This window comes from Cucumis melo, chromosome 12 (genome assembly GCF_025177605.1).
Source record: "Cucumis melo cultivar AY chromosome 12, USDA_Cmelo_AY_1.0, whole genome shotgun sequence".
Taxonomy (NCBI): Eukaryota; Viridiplantae; Streptophyta; class Magnoliopsida; order Cucurbitales; family Cucurbitaceae; genus Cucumis; species Cucumis melo.
In genome coordinates this window covers 26,282,408-26,297,775 of record NC_066868.1, presented here as the reverse complement: position 1 = coordinate 26,297,775, position 15,368 = coordinate 26,282,408, and the positions used below count along the sequence as shown (strand labels likewise).

At 33.2% G+C, this 15,368-nt stretch overlaps 3 protein-coding genes across 6 annotated transcripts; all 3 read left to right on the top strand.

Annotated features, from left to right (window-relative positions):
* The first annotated feature begins 457 nt into the window (after positions 1-457).
* Positions 458-1,772, top strand: LOC103483333 (RING-H2 finger protein ATL48). Its single transcript, XM_008439917.3, has 2 exons — positions 458-856; positions 1,327-1,772. The coding sequence occupies exons 1-2, from the start codon at positions 781-783 to the stop codon at positions 1,497-1,499; spliced, it is 249 nt and encodes an 82-aa protein (XP_008438139.1). The 5' UTR covers positions 458-780; the 3' UTR covers positions 1,500-1,772.
* Positions 1,773-6,207: 4,435 nt separating this feature from the next.
* Positions 6,208-9,921, top strand: LOC103483342 (ubiquitin-conjugating enzyme E2-23 kDa-like). 3 transcript variants are annotated; one of them, XM_008439928.3, is made up of 7 exons: positions 6,208-6,454; positions 7,236-7,316; positions 8,004-8,083; positions 8,528-8,642; positions 8,780-8,832; positions 8,943-9,071; positions 9,545-9,921. In XM_008439928.3, the coding sequence occupies exons 2-7, from the start codon at positions 7,273-7,275 to the stop codon at positions 9,673-9,675; spliced, it is 552 nt and encodes a 183-aa protein (XP_008438150.1). In that variant the 5' UTR covers positions 6,208-6,454; positions 7,236-7,272; the 3' UTR covers positions 9,676-9,921. The 3 variants fall into 3 exon arrangements, with proteins under 3 accessions (XP_008438150.1, XP_050936127.1, XP_008438158.1); XM_051080170.1 differs by having other exon boundaries at positions 6,296-6,539; XM_008439936.3 differs by lacking the exon at positions 6,208-6,454 and adding an exon at positions 6,564-6,933.
* Positions 9,922-13,263: 3,342 nt separating this feature from the next.
* On the top strand, positions 13,264-14,929 carry LOC103483362 (RING-H2 finger protein ATL46-like). Of its 2 annotated transcripts, none has more exons than XM_008439967.3 (2): positions 13,264-13,523; positions 13,621-14,929. In XM_008439967.3, exon 2 carries the CDS (start codon positions 13,701-13,703, stop codon positions 14,757-14,759), a length of 1,059 nt encoding a protein of 352 aa, XP_008438189.2. In that variant the 5' UTR covers positions 13,264-13,523; positions 13,621-13,700; the 3' UTR covers positions 14,760-14,929. The 2 variants fall into 2 exon arrangements, with proteins under 2 accessions (XP_008438189.2, XP_008438180.2); XM_008439958.3 differs by having other exon boundaries at positions 13,264-13,527.
* The last annotated feature ends 439 nt before the right edge of the window (positions 14,930-15,368 follow it).

The window sequence follows — 15,368 nt, the reverse complement described above, 5'->3', positions numbered from 1 at the left end:
AGTGTTTTCAAATCTTTGGAAAATCATTCCAAATAGAGTTTAGAAAAAAGCTTTTCTTACAATGCAAAAGCATATTTCAACGCTCCCTTTATGTCTGAAATTTTTTTCGAAACAACCATGGAAAGCTTTTGAAAAAAGTTTATGTTTTTTCTATTTAGCGAAAAATAAAAAGAACGAAATAACAAAAAGTATAAGGCATAAAGTTAAATGGAGGGAGACAACCAGATGTATAGTATTTAATTGCATCACATGGTTTTATTTTCTTTCGATTAAATTCAAAATGTCGACATCTATAGTAGTATTTTTTTTCAAAAAGAATTGTAAAAAAAAATTGTAAATATAGTAAAATTTGAGTTTATTATAAATATCTATTTTAATTTTTTTAATATGTTTTTTTTACAAACTCCCTAAAATTTTCGTATGTTATAATAAGGTAAAAATTATTTTGAAAAAAACTTGAAATTTCTAACTTTATGAATAAAATCAATCTAAACTATTAGGGGTTTTTCTTTTTTTAAAACATAATAAGGATAATTTAACTTTGAACTCCGCCACGACTAAAATGTTGTATGGGCCCCCGACCCGCTGATTCCTGCCCAATTTACGTCCACAACTGAACGAAGTCGAACTTGTACCAAGACGAAGAAGGCGGCAACGCAGCAACCTCTTCCTTCCTCCAAACCAATTCGTTCTTTTTTACTTTGTGGGTTGCTTGATCTTCTTGCGTTTTTCTCTGATTTTGATTTAGATTCATCTCTTCCCTTCTTCAATCAACCAACAATGAGCTCCGACGAACCCAATTTGGACGAGTTCTTCGTTGAGAAGAAGCGCGCTAGGAACCCTCTTGTCCCCATCGGTAATTTCCCCCAATTTCTTCCTCCTTCCTATTGCTGTTACTTCAATTTCATTGATGTCTGTTAAATGGTTTTATTGGACGTCTCCTTGTGTGTATATTTTTTTTTTTGTTTTTTCTTCCCCCTTTGTGCAATTAAGTGCTCCCTCTCGATTCAGGGATGTACGGCGTCGGATTATAATCGCAAATGAATATGTTTTGGTTTCTATGTATACCCTTTTGGCGGTTAGGTTGCTACCCGAGTTAGTCTCAAATAAACGAAACGAATTCTAGAGTGATTCTATCGAGCATCTGACTTTAAGAAAATTGTAGGAAATGTCCTTTTTCTATACTACAATACAAAGGGTTTTCATTTTAGTGTTGTACATGAGTTAAAATTGCTTATGAGAGTAAGCGGTTTGTAATTCTAGGATATAAGGTTGTGTTCTTTTTTCTCCATTAGTTTTATTTGTTTGATAGAATTTGATATTCAGGTGCACTTGCCACTGCTGGGGTTCTCACTGCTGGATTAATAAGCTTTAGACGAGGCAACTCTCAATTGGGGCAGATATTAATGAGAGCTCGTGTGGTTGTCCAAGGTGCTACAGTAGCACTGATGGTTGGCACGGCTTTTTACTATGGAGAGAATCCTTGGCGGTCGAGTTAAAACGTCCATGTACTGCTCTTTATGACTTTCTTTTTACCAACTTGTTTTACATTGCGACATTTCAGTAAACAATGAAAGATTTGTTGTCTTGCGATCTTTCTTTAGGTATAAGCTACAACGATATGTTATTCAGTGATTCGGTAACGATATTTATATATACTGAAATAATCCTTCAGGGGAAGGAAGTGTAATACGTATTCATTCTTAGGCTTTGGCGTGTTGCCTTTAAAGATATTAATCTTGGTGTAATATTGGAACTCTTTTTTTTGCTTTTTTCTTTTCTTTTCTTTTCTTTTATTTTAAGTTTAACGTGTTATGTTGGAGCATTGACATTATAACTGAGAATCATTGGGCCTATTTCAATGTCATCATCTTAGTTCGATGACCATCCATATATTATATTGGTATACATATTCCCCTTATGACATATGATGGAAGAGCTTACTCATTCTAATTGTCTTCTTCTCTACTTTATGTTGAGCATATGGCAAAGTTATTTGTACACTGCATTAATAGAGATAAGGGGAAGGGAGAGACAAGTTAGAAGTTAGGCATGTGGATGTTTTATTTCCTTTCTTCGTTCTTTTTGATTCCACATGGTTTCTATTTGGCAGCATTGAAGTTGTGGCTGTAGATGAGCAAATTCTAAATTTCATTTTCATGTCTAAATCGATAGTTTTACTTTACTTTGAAATTTCAACTTGAGATCTGTCACTGCATTTCCTTTGGATTCAACAAATGGGAATGTCTCAATATGGGGTAGGACCCTGCTTCTCTCCTAATCTTCTCCGCTTTCTCATTAATGTGATGCTTCCACCTGGTTACAAATCATTGGGGGTGGAAAGTGCAAATCTTCTTCTCCACATGTTCTCATCTGCCAGTCCTTCAAGCGGTTCTATATGTTTCTCTAATTGCTTTCAGCATTGAATGGAATTTGTCTATGAATTCCAGACTTCAGATGTATTTGTACTCATGAAAGAAATATGGTACATGTGCATTGTATAATTAGAAAGTCCTTTAATGACTGAACTATAATTTAACTATTCTTGATCAATAAAATCTATGTTCTTGCCTAGAATATTATAGTTGGAATTGTTTTAGTTCCATCCCTTATGAATCTACTAGATCACAATGTTAATTTATCTGTATTGATATGGTTTACTGATTCTGGGTGACAAGGAAATTTAGTGTGTAAATGAATGCTGATGAGAATGGTGATTTTGTTAATTTTGCAATGTTATCTTCAAAAGTTTGCCATGTGCATCAGCCTTCAGCTTTTTGTACATTGTGGAGGCAGAGATGTTGATTTTACTCATCTTTCAACTTGGATTGATCAGTTTGATGCAGAATAAGCTTCTCTTCATAACGAAATTACTCTTTGAACTCAAATATAAGGTGGAGTTATTTGAAGTTCATTCAACCATTATCGATAAATTCAGGAGCAATCTTCTTGCTGAAGTAATGTAAGTCTCTTCCTGCTTCCTTCATGATGATAACAAGACCACTACAGATAGGAAGACCCTTAAATTTGTTTATTTTGAAGTTTGTTGTTCTTGTTTGTATTTGTCCTTTGTTTTCTTTGTTTTCTTTTACGTTTCTATTAGACGCTTTCATCTTTGAACAATTTTCTTTTCATGTGTCAAGTTGTTTCTTGTTCTTAGAACTCAAGGACATAGTCATACAATCTGTAGAACATATCCAGCGTGTAAAAGTTCTTTTTTCCTATGTTTTTTAATTGATTCACTTTTCTATTATTTTACATTCTTTCATGTGTTAACCAAATGTTTATACAGAACAGAATTCCACTTCCCTTCTCTTCAAGGAATTGGATAAGCCACAGCATGTGGGTGATGTTAGTAGTCATTGGAGAGCAAATAATCAGCACGTGAGCTGAAGGACAGGTGTCGGAATGCTAGGGAGTTTAGTGTCTGTTGTCTGTCAATTTCTGGCAAACAAAAACTAGTGGACATGATTTTCCGTCCAAAATCTGCCTGACACGTGTACAGAACCCTCCTTCCATACCCATACAATGTTTCCAACTGTTTGCCCACATGGAATCACAATTCCCCACCTGAAACTCAATCCTTCATTTCTCCACAGAAAAACTCAAAACCCCACCACCCAATTGAAGCTTCTCTTCTTATATATATATATATATACAAAACTCAAAGCCATTCCCATTAGTCATCTCTTTTCTACTCCCTTCATTATTACTCTTTGTGTATTGCGTTTATACTTCTCTCTCTATGGCTTTAGCAGATTTGATGGCTAATTCTAGTCCCCCTTGCCATCACAATGTGGCTCCTTCAAGCTCGAAGAGGAAGAGGAGAGAAGCACGAGAGGTTCGCCGTAAAGTTCAGAAGCTCCGGTGGGTGGTCCCCGGCGGTCGAGGGTTGCGACGGGAACATCTCTTCGCTAGAACGGCTTATTATATATTGCATTTGAAATTGAAAGTTTGTGCTCTTGAGAGCGTTCTCAAATTGCAGGGATCTCACTAATAGCCGTATGATATGATCTTTTTCAACTCTAAGGCTCTTGTTTGTCATATAAAATTTCTTTATTATTCTTTAATTTTGTTTCCTGTGGATCTGGTTGACATTGTGGGGTGTTTATTGTATATTTCTGTTGGTAAATATGTATACAAGCTGAATATCTTTTAAGCTTACTGGTTGGGTTCAAAGATCTCCTATTCTTATCGTATCAAGTTTTGAGTATAGTTTCTATTTGTTGTTTCGGTTTCAAAATGTTATACCTTTATACCTTAAAAGGTTTTTGGCCAAAGCCAGTATTCGCAATAACATATACTACTAAAGTTTGTCTTCTAACTCTGGATCCAAAACATAAACTTCTTAATTCAATGTTAACTTTAAATTTCATAATTTAATTCAGTGTTTCAAACGTTCAAGTGTTGATTTTGGTTGAAATTTTTCAAGATTTTGAAATTGATAGAGTGTCATTGGTTAGCTAAACAAACTTTAGTAAACCAATAACATTCTAAAGAACTTTAGTCGTTATATAGTTAATTCATGGAATTCACAATACACAATAATATCAGTGGATTTTAAAAGAATGTTGTTCTTGGAGTTTTCATACCATTTTATGCTATAAATTTTCTTAGTGCAAGTCTTTCACGTGGACTGAGATTAGGTGTCACTTCCTTTGAAGTGAATTTATCTCTAAAAAAATGCCTTTGTTTTCAAATTATTTAATCTTTTTTTAAAGAAGAAAAAAACTCAAAATGTTAATTAATACTCAAAGCCAATAATAGTTGGGCAAATGGAACCATTGTGGCTACAATTTTGGCATCTTTGGGGGGTTTTGACTCACTTTCTACTAAATTATCACTGACAAAAGTACTCACATATCACAACTTTTTTCTAGATAAAATCAAATATCGAAGGACAAGCGTGTCTGAAATATGCAAATTATAAATACTTTGGTTATATAGAGTGATATATTTATATTTACAAACACTTATTTTAAATTTTTAGAGAGGGTGTTTGAAGCATCGATTGTCTTAAGAATATAATAACGACTTGTAGCAAATAATAAATATTATTTTGTTGCTTATTATTATTAGGTATAATCGGCACTAACTTAAAATCTCAAATTTCTATTGTTTGTACTGTTTTATATTTATTATTTTTTATTCGTTTATTTATTATTTATTTATCAAACTAAAATAGTTTATACCTCAGCTATATATTTTTATAACTCAAATTGAAATAATTTGCGTCTCAAACACAAACTATTATAATTTAATTATAATAACAAATGACTACTAACAAGCTCTTCGTTTCTGACGCTATCTTTGAAAAACCAATCCATGATCTTAAATTATGTTATTGCTTGCAATTATACCCATTAAAATGACAAAAGAAAACTATCTTTTAATCATTAAATCTCAAGATATTGTTATGAATACCAATAAATACAATAAAGGTGCTACATATAAATGTCATCTAAAACAAGATATTTATGAAGGACGAACCTCTCTCACTTTTTTTTTTTTTAATTTTAATTCAAACATTGCAAGGCAAGTGATTGAACAATTGTCATTTAATATGACAAATAATGTCTTATCTACTAAGTTATGTTCAGGTAGATACATTAATAGACTTTCGAATTTACATTGGTTATAGATTAGATAACAAAACATGAAAGATCGCCACTAACAAAAATTATGATATGAAAGATGAAATTTATAAAGTGGCACAAAATACAATTGCAATATAGTTTTAACACTTAACCATACATCATGGATTAACTTAACGATAAATAAGAAGACATGTCTCAATAACTAACTAATAAATTTTGTTTATTCGTTTAAACGATATAAAAATTTTAATTGAGGTAAAAAAGTTAGCTAATGAAGATAGTAGGACTATGTTACATACAATTTTGAGGTAAGTTATACATGTATCTAATTTTTTTAATTAAAAATTTAACATTTAAAGATGGGTATCAACAAACTTTTTATTCTATTTTCATTCAATGGGAATCCAAACTAAAAAATATTATTATATTCATTTTCAATCCTTTGAACACCTACATATATTGAGGACTCAATTTTCACCGTCCAAAATTTGAAATTTTGAGGATTTCATAATAAAGTTTAGATCTTGCAACATGCCCAAAAATTTACCATACATTTGATTTGATAAAGCGATTTGATGTCAATGAAAAAAAAAAACTGTATTTACTTTTAAAATTTTGAAGAACAAAAATCCAATCCAAACATTTTATCCGACTTTTGGTATTAAAAGTTTGGCTTCTGATCCATGTGTCAATAATGAAAAGTTGATTACTCCTCTCTCTCCCATTTTTGTATTTCGTTCTTTCTTTGTTGCCGAAGAAACCTTTCTTCTTTGTCATTCCAGAGTTTTCCCCTTGTGTTTTACTTCTGGGTTTTCTTCATTGAGCTGGGATTTTCACGCCATTGCGATCCTGTCCTTGTAAGAATCAACCCCTTCCCTTTTCCCCTTTTCTTTGGGGGAAAAGAACCATTTTTCATTCAAATATCAATGTTTGGTCAAGTGGGTAGGACGTGGATCTTCGAACAACTCCTGTTTTAGACCGTATCCTAAAGATTAGATTTTGGATGTCTGTTTAATATTATTTCCTTCTTGTTTAGTTTGATATCCGGTGTAATGCTCCTTTTTGCTTGAGTGGGGAGAAGGAAAAGGCTTATTTCTTTATTTATTCTGGTTGGTGTTGTCCTTTTCTCATTGTCTATAAGTTAAAAGAGGGGATATTTGTGTAGAAATATTACTGTGGATGATGGATTATACCCTTTGAGTATGCTATCGCTAAGCATTGGAGTCATCTATCAGACAACTTCAAATATTATCTTCTTCTGCATAAGATGTTAAGGATTGAACTCTGATCCTCCTGTTTAATCTAGATCTTGATGAACAAGGGAATCTAGTTTCTTGTAAGGCTTTGTCATTAGATGGTTTATTTCAAGTTTTGTATAGTTTGTGGAGTTGCATAAAAAGTTGTGAGTTTGCTTTATTTGTTTATGTGGATGCATTGGCAACTATAGTTGTATAATACAGCCCCTTGACTATCATGTTCTTTTGTTTGTAATATTAGAAATCTGTGGAATTCTTGTTTCTATAATTTGTCACTATAATTTGGTTGATGCAAATGTTCTGCTTATCGGGAAAGATTATATGATGTTATAGTTTTACTTGTCTGACAAGAGAAGTAATGCAATTGAGCAATTCTTGGCAGGCGTTCTTTTGAAATATTTGAGGTGTTGGAATTTGAAATGTCGTCTCCAAACAAGCGGAGAGATATGGATGTCATGAAATTGTAAGTTGATTGACAAGTGAGGTTTTCTCATCGGTTTCGTTTGATTGCTGCTACAATCAGTTTTAGTTCTTGCATGTATGATATGTTCATACTATGAGATCAACTGCCGAAAATTAATTGAAAACTATGAGGAAGGTGCTGATACCTGATCTTGAGAAATTATAATGTAGTCCAGGATTTTGGGGTATGCAAACTGGGAAAAATAATAGACTATAGCGTTAAAGTGTAATGACTTTGAAACTTGAAAGTATGCGGTGTTGGAGCTAATGCTGAAGTTTTTCTTTTTCTAGATAACCTTTTTTAACAGTGATGTTAGAATGCTGAAACCATTTTCCCTTGATGAATTGTAAGAGAAATTAAGGAAGGATTTACTTGCTTAGGGCTCTCTGGCGTACCATTATGAAGTTAGACGATCCTAGGGCAGCTTAGTTTAGACACATTTTTGGAGTAGTAATCTACTCAATTTTCATTATATTTCATCCATAATTGGAAAATCATGTAATTGATGTTTTGGATGACCATGATTGAATTGTTTTCGGACTTTTCCAGTTTATCTGATTAATAGGAGCTCTCTTATGCACTAAAGGTTTTCAATTCTCTTCTCATAGATAGATTCCCATTGTACTTTCTTAAGTTGAAGGTATTGATTGTTGCTTCTTTGTTGAAATTTTCATATACTAAATCCAGGATGATGAGTGATTACAAAGTGGAGATGATTGACGATGGGCTTAGCGAATTTAATGTTGAATTCAACGGTCCAAAAGAAAGTATTCCCTATTCTCATTTGTCTGCTTCTATTACATGTATTTCTACTTGCTTCAATGTGTAGGGCTGGTGCTGAGTAGTATATTGCAGGTTCCAAGTGATTTCCCATTTTCTTGAGAGCTTTAGTTTCTCTGAATGTGCATATGGATGAATAGCAGAGTTTTCCCCTTAACTAGCTCTTGAACTTCCAAGTGATGCTACCTTGTTAAGTTCTTTTGGCACCAATCGTTTCAACTTTTAATTTAGTCTCATTTAGAATGCTAAATTAAGTGGGGTAACCCGTGAGCTTTAAATAGGATTCATAACATCAAAGTCTTAGAATATTCAACTTTTATGGTGAATTCAAGTGCTGATGTAGTTCTCATCTGTTTGCTTCAAATACATTATTCGTGAACAGTTTATTTGCTTGAAAATTCTGAAATACAAAATGCCTGCAACGATGACAGGTGTATACGAAGGCGGAGTTTGGAAAATCCACGTTGAACTTCCTGATGCTTACCCATACAAGTCCCCATCTATTGGGTTTGTGAACAAGATATATCATCCAAATGTTGATGAACTGTGAGCAACCTAGACCTCACATAGTGTGGCTCTCAACTTGTTTGAGATTGTTATGTTTTCACTCTAGTGCACTACTAATTCTTATTTTTGCAAGGTAGAAGTTTTTCAATGGTCTTAAATTTCCTTTCCACTTGCAGATCTGGTTCTGTCTGCCTGGATGTGATTAACCAAACTTGGAGTCCAATGTTTGGTAACTTTATATCAATTATCATTTTACTTCTTCAAGCTCAAAACCTGACATGAATGTTGACTGACAAGCTTTTTTTCTTTATTTTTTTGTTGCATATTTCTGTTTTCCAGACCTATTGAATGTTTTTGAAGTTTTCCTTCCACAGCTTTTGCTCTATCCCAATCCTTCAGACCCCCTTAATGGCGACGCAGCATCTCTAATGTTAAAAGACAGAAGCCAATACGATCAGAAAGTTAAAGGTACGAGTTTATTCTGCAAATTCTCTACTACGGACTTGAGGTTTATGTGTTTTGCATAAAAGTATACTTTTAACTTTGTATTTAGATATAGATATCACATTTAATAAGAATATTGCATAGCACAATGGAGATTTGCTTTTGAAACTATTATTAATGTGTTGAAATATGTTGAATATGTTATCCGACACTCGGAGACCTAGTCAACAAGTTGGAGTCCAAGGTGACGTACTCAAGGTTGTAGCTATAAGCTAACACACCATTAGTAAACTAACATAAATCCACTTGCCAATTTTCTTGCTTGATCCTTTCCTCGTGGATTGTTTTTATCAATAACATAATAGATAGGGTGTCAAGTTGAGAAACAAGCATTTAGAACAATTACAAGATAAGGGTGAGACGAAGTCCACGAAAGTGAAGTTTTCATGAGATGAAAATGAAAGTACATATTGTTAGTGTGCTGTTTGGTATGACAGAGTACTGCGAACGCTATGCGAAAAGGGAAAACGTGACGAATTCAGGTGCAGAAGATGAGAGTGAAGAAGATGTAAGTGATGATGAAAGTGATTCAAGCGACAATGATATTGCTGGTCATGTTGATCTCTAAAGGGCCTTACTAGATTCACTCTTTCATTCAGACCAAAGAAAGATGAAACACATGAAATGATATGTTCCATCACATGGCTTGTTTGGAATGAATGGATATTACTGTTTGTTTTTGCCAACTTACAATTAGGCTGTAAAATAAAGAATGGTTTTCATGTTTTGGGGGTAAGTGGAAGTACACTCCTATATATATGATGTTGAAATGTTAGTTTGTATGTCAAATTAATGCCATGGACTCTTTTCCCTACTTGGTGGTTTGAATGATCTTTTCCCTTCTATAAAGTTTAGAAAGTAGGCTTCAATTATGCACTTATCCTCTCTAAATTCTAATTTTTTAACTTTACCCTTCATTTGTATTCTAGAAATGTAAAGAAATGATTTTAAATCTTTATTTCGTTTAAAACGAGAAATATTTAAAATTTCATGTTTAAATGGTAATCGAAAAGAAGAAAAAGTTATAAATTTACTAATAAAGGTTTTTATCTACGAATAGGTTAATTTAAAATTAGAAAAAATCAATTATATAATTTATCTTCAAATCCCATGAAATTATGCAAAATCTAATCGTTTAGCTTATTAAGTTTTTAGGTAAAAATAGGATGTAAAATCATTTTGGATTATAAAATCACTTTTTTCATACGATATCAAAAAACGAATCCATATAAAATCTGAAATATGTTATGAATTAAAATTTGAGCTTTAATCTAAATTTAAGATCCACAATTAATTTGATCAACATGGAAGATGTTCCCATCTTGGAAATTAGTCTACGGTGGTAACATGAGGTTGATTCTTCAATCTCTTTGGTTGCTTTTAAGAAGAAAACATCGTTATGCAAAAGAGATTGGATTTTTTGCCTACAAGATTCAAGATAAACAAAGGTAAATTTTCGTATACAAGAATTATGTTCTACCTCTCGTGTATCTCGATTGCTCATGATCTAGCTTTTCATGCCTGTCAACACAATTGAAATGAAATTTAGTTGGAAGATCGATCAACCATAAGTCCTTAGCTTTATGCACATTGATGCTCTTTTGCAATATTTTTTGTTTGGTTGTTCGTCCTACTAGAGAAATAATGGCCACCATGATTTGATTTGTTTTTCTTTCAATAAGTAGAAAATTCATATAATTGACTTCTTGATCAAATAAATAGAGTATTTGAAAAACGAAAATAGAGGGGAGAGATAGCATGGCCAAAGTTAAAAAGATTGAAAGTGTGAAAATCTCAAATTCAGGTAAATGTCGATTGATTGTCGATGTGGATGAATTATGAAAAAAATTGTTTTAAATTAAGAAATAGATCATATGGTTTTTAAACAAATCAACAAATTAACGATGTATACTATATTTACATTATTGACATTTTGATGGGTATCTTATGTTTATAGAGTTTTTTTTACGAAATAATAAAAATGTTGATTCACCGTCTGAGCAATATTGAAAGCATCAACGCAAATATGAAAATATTAAATAAAATTAAATATGATCAGAAAGTAAATTTGAAAATGTGTCAGTATTTATATAAAATACTCATATTAATAAAAGTTCGGATGGTTTTGCAATCAAACTTAATTAGGAAACAGCATGAACACCAAGATATAATATTTTAACATAATATAATGTCATTATGAAATAAGCATGAACACCATAAAAAAAAAAAAAGTTTCCAAAAAAGAGAGAGAATGAATGAACACTAAAAAGACCAGAAAGCAAGGTATTAAAGGTCACGTCCAAATCATTAAACTTCTATAGCATAATGATATTTTCTTTCTCCAATGAATATATATAATATATATTAAGACAAAAACTAATAATTTCTTTGTAATGAAGAAGTTTGACCTATTAATTCTCACGAGATTTATACCATCAAGTTCATAGAAAAGCCAAAAGTTCTGCCAAAGGTGGGGTGAACTAATTTAAGAATCCCGAGAAACCAACCAAACCTTTTCAACTGGGACAAATCCTCCGTCCCTGGTGCACATTTTATTTTAATATTTGTGATATTTCAAGTCAACCAACCTCCATCTCAACTAATCTCCAGAGACAATTTATCTAATGCTATAATATTTGTTAGCAATGTAAACAGAGTCCAAGATTTGTTAGAGAATAAAATGACAATGAGTGTATAAGAATAATTATTTTCATTGGTATGAAACATTTTGGGTGGTTCAAGAAGTAGAGCTATGAAAACTTATATCTAATATAGACAATATCATACCATTGTGAGATTGGTGGAGGTTATGTTGTTTTTATCAATCGACATTATTAGAGTCATAGTCTGAACCTAGTTGTGTCGATGAGATCTGCAGCGATTTCAAAGCCATAGTAGCGAGTCTTATGATAGGTATGAGGCCTTTTGGATGGTTCACAAACAAAATTAAAAAGATTATGTCCAAAATAGACAATATCAAATCAATGTAGAGATAGGTGAAGGTTCCGTGGTTTTTATCAACATTTAGGTGCCAAAGAAATCTGTAAGATATTCCTATGTAGGTAACCACGATAAATTGAACCTCATTTTTTAAAGTCCTTCATTATACCTATGACATTTATTAAACACTAGGCCATTCATGATAGTTAATAGAAATCTACCAAAGTTCTCTTTCTTCGATGGTATGATATTGTCCACTTAAAGTCAAGTTGGTATAATTTGACTTTTGAAATCTGGCAAATGATTCTACACTAATATAGAGAGGTTCTTTTTTCATACGCCCTAAGTCCAAGATATTCTCTACTTATAACGAATGTGAGATTAAGTTTTGTATTTTTAACAACCCTTTTACCTCCCGCAGGTAGAGACAGGAGTGTTACAGGAAGACGCATGGTGACGGGTGTTTGAATGGTCATAATCAAAGAGGGTATTTTGAAGCCATGCGTGCAAGGAAAAGTCAGCAAAGACCCCACATATCACCCATTTTCTAAGCCCTTAATTTTATTCCTTTGTCATATTGCTCGAGTTTTAGTGACATATCAATCCAAATTCTTCTGTTCTATACGATACTTTCAAGTCTCTGCTCTGCCCACCTCTCTCTTTCTCTTTGTCTGGTCATTTTCCTCTTGGCACCTTTCATTTTCTCTTCTCCAATTATCCCTTTAGGATAATTTTTTTGTTAGTTTTTGACTTCATATTATATCACATGGAAATCAAAGTAAAGAATTTTCACTTGCTGACTTTAGATTTCATCTTCTCAGTTAATGATGTTGTCCAACTTCAAGTCACCATTAGTGGAAAGAATGTTTTGGTTAGCAGGCTATTAGACAGGGAAATATCATCATTGAAGGTAGATATAATTTTTTTTTGTTTCTAATAAATAAAGAGAACACAGGCTCCTGTGGGTAATCAAGTTTCTATTTTAATGGTGGACCTCTGAAACTCACTCACTCCATTTTCTTTACACATCTTCTTCACCTTTTTCTACCATTCTTTTCTCTAAACACTAACCAAAATCTTTGACATACAAGGAAACAAGATAAAGAAAATGACTGAAATATCAGGTATTTGTTGAGAGCAGGTGAAAAGAAAGTTGTACCTTGTGATAGGTTGGTAGAAAATGGGCCTTCAAATTGGGAGTTGTTTTGTTAAAAATGTATGGAATTCTGATTCTCAAGTCTCTTCATGCCGCGTTGGAGCTTTGGTGGTTACAATCACTGTAGGGCTCAACTGCCACCTTGATGGCCAATCTCAGCCTCACCCACCTTGTCTTTCACACTAAAAAAACCAATCAAATCCCAACCCTCTTCCTCTACTTCTGTGGAGAATAAACAATAGAAATCTGAAGATCACATCTTCACCAGCCAAAGACTCTCTCAGTTTTTTAATGGCTTCCTTCATTTTCTGCATCAAATGGTAGGTAGGTACCATGCAACCACCTCCTTCAACTTAACATATTCTTTCTTTTCTCTCTTTCTCTAATCTCTTTCAGCTTTTTACACTCAAAAAGCAGAAAGTTTCATCCATTACCTGGAAAAAGAAGAAAAGGAGTGAGTGGTTGTTGAGTATAGTATCTCTATCTCATCTCCTGAGATGCCAAGATTTTCAAATGAAATGAAGCAAAAAGATGGTTATCTGATATACCCATCTCCCATTTCACCTTTTGATGGTAGCACTGATCCAAAATCAAATGATCCTACACCATCCCCATCATCATCTTCTTCTTCTTTCAGCAGTATTAGCCCAATCCTTCTTCTAGTTATAGTGATTCTAGCAGTCATCTTCTTCATCTCTGGTTTACTCCATTTGCTCGTTCGATTTCTACTAAAAAGATCTTCCCCATCAATCTACCAATCCAATCGATACCCAGAACGGCCTGGATCTCACACACTCCAAAGACAGCTCCAGCAGCTCTTTCGCCTTCACGATTCAGGCCTCGATCAAACCTTCATCGATGCTTTGCCAGTGTTCTTGTACAAAGATATCATGGGTTTAAAAGAGCCATTCGATTGCGCCGTTTGTCTCTACGAATTTTCCGATCAGGACAGACTGAGATTACTCCCCATCTGTAGCCATGCTTTTCACATCAGTTGCATAGACACATGGCTACTCTCAAACTCCACATGTCCACTCTGCAGAGCTACCCTTTTGGGCTCTAGTTTCCCTTCCGAAAACCCTAATCTCAACGAGATTTTAGGGCAAGAAAACAATTATAACAGACACCCAGAAAACACGGTTTCTGGAAATCATCAGAAACGAGTAACAACAACAATGGAGGAATCTGCAGGGGAAATGAGAGTATTGTCTGTGAGACTCGGGAAGTTCAAGAAACTAAACAACGAAGAAGATGATGATGAAGAAGAAGAAATAGAAGAGAAAGGAGAAAGCAGTAGCCAACAGAACCTAAATGCGAGAAGATGCTACTCAATGGGGACTTACCAATACGTTGTTGGAGAATCAGACTTACAGGTGATGAAGGAGAAGTTAAACACAGAGAATGTAAGGGGAAATGGGGAAATGGAAGGGAAGAAAATCAGTGGGAGAAGCAAAGGGGAAAGTTTCTCGGTGTCGAAGATTTGGCAATGGTCGAAGAAGAGTGAGTTGCCAATTACGAGCAGCTCCAACAGTGAATGGAAGACGGAAGTTGTGTGAAATGTTCATCAATGAAGCTCCGAATAGTATCAGACAAATGAGATCAAAATGATTGCTGGTTTCTTCTATTTGATTGAATTCAGTTTTCTGTTAGTAAGGGGCTCTCATGTTGTGTGTAAACCTTGGAACAATGAAGAACACATGGTATCCAATTACTCGAGTTTTAGGTCTGTTCTAACAATGGCGAATGATGATTTGATCAAATATGGAGTTCTTCAATTTTACGAAAATGTCGATGATTTTTTTTTTAAATATTCAAATTAGTAAAAATATATATGAGAAATCATCGTAGGAAGCAAAACTATCCAAAATTATTTACCAAATCAAAATTTTATATTTACTAATAGACGTTGGTAAATATTTTCAATAATTTTGTTTTTCGTCATGTTTAGGATATTTCTATATTTATTAAAATATTTAAATAATAGAAAATATGAATATTTACATTCTCTTGATTTGAACCTAAAAATCTTTGGTATATTGATGAAAAGTAAGAGATTTAAAATTCAATATTTGTGTTTAATAATTTTCTAAAATTTAAAAAGAGTGGAATAAATTTGTAAATTTTGTTAGTACAACAATTTTTTTTAGATTAAACCTTCCAACTTT

Bases quoted from the DNA above. Each gene is read 5' to 3' on its own strand.
- LOC103483342 (XM_008439928.3), top strand. From the start codon at position 7,273: ATGTCGTCTCCAAACAAGCGGAGAGATATGGATGTCATGAAATT. The intron at 7,317-8,003 runs GTAAGTTGATTG...TACTAAATCCAG, and splicing joins GATATGGATGTCATGAAATT to GATGATGAGTGATTACAAAG. The intron at 8,643-8,779 runs GTGAGCAACCTA...TTCCACTTGCAG, and splicing joins CATCCAAATGTTGATGAACT to ATCTGGTTCTGTCTGCCTGG.
- LOC103483333 (XM_008439917.3), top strand. From the start codon at position 781: ATGAGCTCCGACGAACCCAATTTGGACGAGTTCTTCGTTGAGAAGAAG. The intron at 857-1,326 runs GTAATTTCCCCC...TTTGATATTCAG, and splicing joins GAACCCTCTTGTCCCCATCG to GTGCACTTGCCACTGCTGGG.
- LOC103483362 (XM_008439967.3), top strand. From the start codon at position 13,701: ATGCCAAGATTTTCAAATGAAATGAAGCAAAAAGATGGTTATCTGATA.